General features: G+C 41.9%; 1 protein-coding gene across 1 annotated transcript; it reads left to right on the top strand.

The window, feature by feature from the left end:
• Positions 1 to 6861: 6861 nt before the first annotated feature.
• T265_02642 (hypothetical protein) lies at positions 6862 to 8643 on the top strand (the record flags this gene model as incomplete). Its single annotated transcript, XM_009166940.1, has 2 exons — positions 6862 to 7079; positions 7341 to 8643. 2 exons carry the CDS (start codon positions 6862 to 6864, stop codon positions 8641 to 8643), a joined length of 1521 nt encoding a protein of 506 aa, XP_009165204.1.
• Between the last annotated feature and the right edge of the window lie 224 nt (positions 8644 to 8867).

Here is an 8867-nt window from a genome sequence, read left to right as displayed (position 1 = left end):
GTGATTAGTTCTATCAGAAAACCTCTTGTCCCCCTGCTAACTCAGCCTTTATTCTGGAACCTGTAGTAGTCTTTGCAAGATCGGCTGGTTCATTAAGCTTCCGTGTGTTAGTTTTGTTCTGAATAGATTGATCAAACGCATATCCTTTTGAAGATTTACTTGCTGTGTAACTGATGAGTTGTTATTTTGGATTTTTCGTCGTCTCAGATTAATCAACTTTTATTTGTTTGAGGAAGTTGTTCATGACCTCACAGGTAATTACCAGGCTTGCCAAACCGTTTATTTCTTTCGGTTGGCTGATAGCACAAACAGCTTCAGACCAGTCTCAGCGAGTTTCAGTCATCCGATCAGAGTTAGGATAAACAGGTTAAAAAAAAGTACACATTGAGCGGAATCAAACAAATAGATTGATTGCTGAGGGATAGAAATCTCTGAAATCTAAAATGTAGGCTGTAATTGCAACAGCCAGCAGTCCATTATGCCCGTGATGGTCATAACTAACAATAGAATAACACACGACCTAAGCCTGATCAAAACACTGATTATGTATAACAAGGATCGCCAGTCAGATTCGTGACTCTGAGCTGATTGCGTTTCGAAGGGTATGCTGAGCCTTCGTTTTCGGACAGGTTTGGTAACAATCGGTGGACTTACTGCTGGGCAACGTTTCGCTTTTGGCACAAAAGCTTCCTCAGGCCAACTGACTAGTTTACGAGGTTGGTCGAGATTTAAAGCGGATGAACCAATCAACGTCAAGCTAAACGTATGTCAGAGGTCGGCCAGGCGATGCTGTGTTAGGCTGGGTCACCAAGTGTTAAGCTGACGGGGAAACCTACATGGATTTGGGTCCAGTTTAGCGTTTAGTTCTTCCGGTTCGGCTTACGTGATTATCCTCCTTAAACGTCGTTTGCGCTTCTTGTCTGTGGATGAGCTGCGTAAAGAAGGGGGAATTGGTGGAATTTGGTCGGGTTTGTATCCCCCCCTCTCGTTTTTTGCTAACGATTCTACAGCAACATGCAGTCATCTGTCAACTTGGTTTATCTAAGACCGCCTTCCACACGCTCGCCAGTTCCACACCCTCAGTTCTGTTGATGCTGTAATGAATGGTATTTTCGACCGACTCGGCTATCAGCCGCTGTCGTGTGGATCGCATTCCCCATCTTTAAACTTTCACCTTCTCTAGATCTATTGTATGTTCTGTGTTTAACGCATGCATCACCATAGCGAAGTCCTTGATCAGCCTTTGGTACTCTTCCGCATTCCTTCGTGGTTTGTTCATCCCGCTTAGTGCTCACCAATTCAAGTGGGCAATTCCCTGACAGTTTGTCCTATATAAACTGTTAAGCTGTCTGTAAGGCTACAGTGCTGCCTAGAATAAAAAAGTCTCTGACTTCAATGAACTTCCTGGAGGATTGTGAAGTTGGACGGCTGGCTCTACATTAAATTATTGGTAGCTTGAGATCCTTATTCATTTATGTTCAACCTAAGTTACAAACTTGGGAAATAAGCTACTGCAAGATACACAAGTGGTTATAGACCATGGCAGGCAGCTCTCCAGTCATCCAATGGGCTTTCGACGGGGCGGTTGAAGAACGTATCTGTGGGTCATCTTGGTGTTGCCTAGAGAACCCGGAATAACCAGGGTTAATTTTATGCCTCATGGAACATCTCATGGTTTGGTGTATTACACACAAGCCAGGGGACCGATCCTTTCTATGGAAGTTAGGCACTATTGAGAGTGCTTCTGAAGGTAACCGGTAGAGACAAACTGGCCCTTTGAATACCCTGGCCCAAAGTAGTTGAGCTTTAATTATTCGAAATTTCACAGTGATTGCACTCAGATTTCGGCAAGCGAACCTTCCCTTTAGGGCCGAAAGTTAAAACGATTCCCCATTGACAGCTCAACGATTTACCTAAAAACCCAATGGAAAAGATTATCGGACACGGTGACTTGTGCTTTCTGTTCTGAAGCAACAAACAAAGAACCAGTATACGTACGTACCGCGAGTTAACGTCAAAGTTCAAAGACCTTTATTCCATCTGCAGAGGAAAACCTTTACTCCTTTAGAATTTTCGTACGAATCTTTGGTGTGAGCAATTTTCAACAGGCCAGCTAGAAAGTTTCCTGGGTCATTTAGTAGAGAGCTGACGTCGACCACAATTATATGATCAGGTGGACTGCCTCTTACATTTTTTTGGCCCATAGAACCGTAGTCTGCTGGTGATTGACTAAATAAACGTTGATTTCTTCACCAAGTTTGGAAGTTAGTAAATTTTTGGCCTCAGTCAAGGAGGCGTCGTTACTGTGTAGCTGTCTCGTCGACTGGGGACAGAACGTTTGCAAGTCAATTACCAAGCTTGGCGAATAGACCAATGATTGTCTGATCAACTACCAGTACATGCACTGGAGATACAAATACTTCGTCATATAGAAAAACCATAGTTTAAATGTACTTGTGTGATCGAACCGGTATCAAATAACTTGGCACAGACGGTCGATTACTGATTGGTATTGCCCAACCAGATTGGCCGCAACCTTTTTTTCATTTCTGATATGGTAGACTGGCTGGTAACTCCTAGCTAAGTTTTATCACTTGATTCTTTACGTCCTGTAGATTATCCCGTTAGTTCATGACGATTATGACTTTGTTCATAAGCACCCTTGTAGTTGCGATGTTAGTCACATGTTATAAGACAAGTAACACTCTCAGCGCTGTTGATGCAATATTTGGATTTTCTGGCATTCGGAAACTCAGGACCATAGTTCAGGACGTAATGAAACACCCAACACCGAGAATCCTTTTACTTCCCCATAGAACCCTTTTATTTGCCCTAGGGTTTTACACCATGCTCCAATGAGCAATGATCTTCCTAAGTGGACCGTTTGATTAATGAACCTACTATACTGTGACAAAAAGCAGACGGTTTGCTTCCCTCTTACGCAGGTGTCCGTGTCTGCACTGATGACTCTTTGTGTTGATAAAAATCCGCTTTCTGATATCTTGATTGAGCAGACATACGTAGTGCGGAATATCAACCACACGCTGAATTTTTAATGACATTTCGTTTCTCGAAAATTTTGTCAAGTAAGAACGGGGGAGGTGCTTATTGGTTTGAGAACCTAAAGTAGCCCGCATTCTTTAAGCAATGGACTCACCCGTAATCTCTCTTAGGCTTCCACAATTGTAACTTAGGACCCACGAGCTCTTACAAAGCTTCCCCATCAAGGGCAAAACGCTATCAGGCACTGACACCTTAGTACGCTACATTCACAGGTGTTACAAATATTCCGGTTGATCGGTTCCATATTTTCTTCTTGCCGTTTGCTTTTCTTAAGTATATATGACTTTCTTAAGTAACTCCTCAACCATCCTTTTCCTGTTCTTTCCTGATTTTTTATTGCAGTCAAGCATGCGTACTTTTTTACAAGTTTACTGTCGACAAGATGCATAGCCATAGGTTTTGATTTGGGATTTTCAAGAAAAACCCTGTTAAGAAAGTGTAAAAAGTGACAAAACATCTACAGAGAATCAAATTACAAACCGATGCACTTTCTCCCCATAAATTTTGATCTTTTCTTTTTTCTTTCTGCTCTAAAATACATATTACTCACATCTGATAAGTCAGCAGTACGGGCGACATTCTGGTCTATAGCCAGAAAATAAGTTTGTGTCCGAAGACTTTAGATTGTGGTCATTTCTAACCTAATACTTTGCCTCACTCATCTTCCTCAGGGCGATTGTTCTCCTCAAAAAAGAGTGACAAGCGTATCTGAGCTACTGGTAAAAAGCACTTGGTTAACATGTTTTCATAAGCTGTCGCACATTGCACAGCGGTGCCCTTTTGGACCTAATGTTTGGCGTAGCTCGATACCCCTATTCTTAGGGGTTAATAATGAATACCCTTCAGTGGCACCTATTAAAACAGGGGTATCAAATCACCACCTAATGGGGGCACATGACTGCTCAAAATGTGTCAGTTTGACTGTATACCAAAGGTTTGTGCTCACCATTACTTTGATATTGCTGAAATTACTCGCATAGAAAACGGTTTTGAAAAGCAATTTAACGCCAGTTGCTCTGGCAAATGATGAAACATTCAGGTTATAAACCGCGTTCAACTGTTGTTATTGCTATAGGACCTCATAGATAATGATTGCCCGAATGCAATCCATGGACGCTTGGTGAGAAAAAATGTTTTCTCGACCCCCTGAGAATAAGATTTTTGTGTGGAAACCTATGAATTCGAAATGAAAAGTGACTTGCATCAAAACATTTTTCAACTAAGCATATCGGAAGAATTAGGAATATTCCGACGGACAACTGCAGACATTGAACAATCCGTGTCGACGAAAGGTTGAAAATGAAGCAACTGTGATGGTTGTACATTTCGGAGAGTTCTTCCCATGGTGGTGTTTCTAAAATTCGCAAACTCATAATTGAATTACAGTGTCGGAATATGGGATAAACAGCTGTCATTGACGAGTCTCAAAAAAGAGGAGTACAGTTCTGACACCTTTCAGAGCAAGCAATTGGATCTGAATGTCTGTATGGAAGAAAAATGTTTTGAAGATGGTGTCGAATCAAGTGATTATTCAGCACTCCCCTAAAAAGTTATTTTAATCCACGACGAATTACTCTGCCGCAAATAGCGGTGATGCCATAGTTGTATCGAGACCTCTTTATGGAGAAACATTTTTGAGATTTATCTGGATAGACTGATTCTGTGCAAAAGGCATCCGTCTCTTTGGTCATACAAAACCCATTTTTAAAAGCCAACCGTTATTAGTGTATACAGATTTTCTCTTTTGCACCACACGCGACTCATAAGGTTGATTTTAACTGTCCAGTAACTCCAATATTGGTGCAGTATACCAAGCAAAAAACGACCAATACAAACTCCACTGAATTATATGCCAGCCATTGCGTTCCACTTTCCAACGAAAGACATAAACGAGGGATTCCGTTGAATCTCATATCACCACTATCCGATTTTAACATTCAGTGAATTTAGAGTTTTTTCGCATAATTCGTATGTCGCTTTTCAGCAATTTTATTTTCTTTCGAATCGCACTGAGCCTGTAAGTAACCAAATAAAATTTGGCCAGCTCAAAAAATGCGTGGTATGTTTTTTTTACGAAGAAGATGTACGTAAATCGTTTTCGAGGGAATTTCATGAGTTTGTGTCTAGATAATCTTCATACTCCTGAGAGTCCTCATTTTGTCACTCCAGATTTGGGTGTACTTCACTGCCTGTCTGAATCGGTCTGTATAATTCCACAAACTTTCTGTTCATTCCATTCCGTTTGTCTCAGAAACCGCATGTTTTCTGTAAGGTCATTTCCAATCAGGAAACCTTGTGGCTGTAATCATACCAGATGAAATAAAGTGTCTGGTGTCCGCTGAAAACCGCTATTTCCGTCAAAATATGCCCCCATAACCGGATCAGTAACGCTGCACACACTGAATTCAAGCAACATGTAACCTTAAACCTAGGGATCCCAGCTGAGCTCAGCCAAGGTAGCTGGTTGTCGATACGTATCACAGCAATTTATGGATGTCTGTTCACCTCGTTTGATAATAACCATCATTACAAATTTTTATCAACCAAGAGCTAATGTGATCTTTCTTCAACACACTTTTACTTATCCCCTACCCTTTACCGACTAAGTGTATCAGTATTATTGTCGAACATCATCCCCTGAACTTCAAGCTTCTGGTTGCGCAACTAGCGGTACCTGTTTATAAAAAATACCACTTCTAATTGTGTTTTACCATGGCACGTTCGAATTAATGACCTTCAGTTTCTATGATAGTAAGAATACTTATATTTGTTATTAGTTGTGGACTTGATACAACGGGATCTATGCCACTTTTATTTGAAGAATTGTCGTGGGTTGAAGCAGAATTCTAGAGACACATAAGTGTAGTTGTATGGAAGACCATTCAACGAAACTGCACGGCTTCCTTTGGCCCTGTTTTCGGTGGGCGGGGTAAGCAACATGACATATATATATATATATACTGATGAGGGTGGCTGGTGATACATTGTATGTAAGGAGATTCATCCGCGCTACTGGTCAGTAAATTCTAGCATACTGTCGAGTGTCTGAAATGTTACGGGAAGAAAGCCCGGCGCAACAATAATCTGTTTACATATCCATTTGGTATTGACGAGGGGCTCACTTGAAACCCAGCTGAATTAGTTTTTTGTAATTTTCTGAACCGAAGAGTTTTCAGCAACCTTATGAGTAATGTGTTGCGTCTAATACTCTATTGAACTCGGAGATCTTGTTCCGGCTCTTCAACAGTGTTGTTTAAATATATAGACTTTTAACGCTTTCGCGTATCCTTTTCATCTTCCGAAATCCACGAAATGAAATTACCTATCCGCATTCTTTCTTGTACTAACTCAAGTACCTATGTCCATTTCCATAACATTGGTGGAAATATTTGGCGATGCTCTGAGTATTTTCTGAGTCGTGGTCACGAAAAAAATAAACACTTTTTGCTAGCTTTTTCACCTTGAGATTTATTAATCAGTAATCTTGGTTGTCTGAAATAACAAAAGAAAGAAATGAATGTATTTATCAAAAGAAATACCTGTCCACCAGTCATCTTAACACTTCTCCATTTTTACAGTTTTTACAATGTTTTAGCACTCAACTGAAAGCGGACCGTGATAGTCTTTTATCATTTTACGGTAACTCAACCCAAGTCAGAATAAACATGAGGGTTTCAGTATTCGTAGAACCAATTTGTGGACTTATTCGTTTCTTTCAGCACCTAAATACTAGGACTGACATTTTCACTTGTGCACCCATTAGACCTAGCAGTGCCCTATTTATTATTCCAATGCGATATGTCTGCCAATAGCAGTCGATCATCTTCACACTTTTGCTGCTGTGCCAGAGGTCTGAAACGTTACCGAATTTCCTTGCAGTGTACTACTCATAAGGTTTCTGAAAATTCGTCGACAGCCCACGACCGATTTCGCCCTTTTTGGGGCTCATCAGGTAGGCGCAGTCCCCGGATTTCCGTCAACCTTATGTTCTACCTGAATTTCCATTTCTACTCGAAGTTTCATTTATTTTGTGATACATTACTACTGATTTAAACCTGGAGGGGTAGGTCAACAAGAGTAACAGAAGGAGGCTATGCGACAGATACTATTAAGTGACACATGGGAGGCCCTATTGACGCTAGTGACATCTGTGAAATACGCTAAATTTCTATAAGTACACCACAGTATAGAGACAAGCTCCTAGAGTTGTACTGGGTGCTCGAAAGCTTCAACCAAGACGATATATTTGTATTGACCTTTCCTTTTTTGTCTAACAGTGGATCACAAGAGGAAAGCAGCCTGGCTTCCTCAGTTCGCAGCGAAGCGAGCGTCGCTGAAGACAGGCTGAAGAAAAAAGTGCCCAGCTGTTACTCTCCACAACAATCCAACAACACTTCAAGCTCGGCAGAATCTCAAAACGCCTCTCCTGTACTGACCAGTTCGCGCTTAATTCATTCACCCGCGTTGACAGATCGCCGACATGCGTCTTTTCTACCGCGTCGGATGCTTCATCTTCGTCCCGAATATGTTCTACCCGATCAACCAGCGTCGATTCGTGCTGATACGGAGTCTGGGAATGTGATGCCGCAAGGAAATTTGTCCAGATATGAAAACCCCATTGCAACTGAAAGATCCAACGAACCCCCTCCCCCGATTCCACCAAGAACGACACGGTGTGTTGGAACAGTTATTCAAATGCTTCCATCCAAACAAAGGACTGAACCCACAACGCCTTCGGCTAGGTCTCCGGCTGTCCTACCCAGAGCAAAACCTAGAACAAAAGATATACCATCAGAAACCATGGTAAAGCAAGCAGAGAGCCCACAATCTCAGAGTTCTCTATCCCCTCAAGCACCGGCACCTACCATAACAAACAGAAGACGTCGGCAAGGTTCACGAAGGAAAACTCTAACTGTATGTTATTCTGGTCGTAGTGCAGATACTTCTTCTCAGCTCATGGCTGGCAGAGAGCCATCTTTCCGGAAAAAGTCTCCCGCTCCAGTTATTCCACAGTCAGATTTTGATAGCCAGCGAAACACGCTTTCAGATGCGCAGTATCCAGAAGACAGCGTTACTTCCCTGGATGATACCTGCTTTTTGGCTATCACTCCAACTCCATATCAGGCCCATCTAGCTGGAACTTCAAAGCACGGGATGGGTCGGTTCTCACCAAAACAGCAGCACACCGCATCTAACCAGTTACACAAAGGAGTTAGTATGGAGTTGCAACCAGCAACAGGTTTTTTTGAAACCACTGCGGCGGAACACGTTCAAAGATCCCCAAAGAGCGCATTCTCTTCTGCTAGAAGTGCGTTCCGCTTATCTCCTACTTCTTCCGGTAAAAAATCAAAACCAGTAAAAAGTTCGTTTACCTTTAACATCCCGGTAACCAAAACGACGGCCTATTTGCACCCAAATGATTCGAGAAACTCCAAAGTGAAACAGGTCGATGGTTTGACTGAGATGGAGGATTCACGCCGTACGTGCGTTAGGCGACAGAGTTCGCACGCATCCAGCGTCTCTACCGAATCGAACACAGTTGTCTCGTCGTCAGTCGAAAACCCCAGATCAACCTCTTAACTTGATTAAACTAGATTTCTTGTACAGACATTTTTACGGAAAACGAGCTACATAAATATTTCAACGAAGTAAGTGCACACTTCAGCATAGAATTCAACAAGACAAAAAAGACCAAACAGGCTGAGAGTCTGGCCTTCGGTCAATAACAGATATGCAGCCATTCCACAACTCTTGAACATATTTTCTTTCCCTGTGATCTATCCCTTGTGTTTTATTTTCAATCA

The sequence above is a fragment of the Opisthorchis viverrini genome (assembly GCF_000715545.1).
Source record: "Opisthorchis viverrini unplaced genomic scaffold opera_v5_33, whole genome shotgun sequence".
NCBI classification, from domain to species: domain Eukaryota; kingdom Metazoa; phylum Platyhelminthes; class Trematoda; order Opisthorchiida; family Opisthorchiidae; genus Opisthorchis; species Opisthorchis viverrini.
Note: the sequence above shows the minus strand (reverse complement) of the source record. Positions and strands in the feature narration are given on the sequence as shown.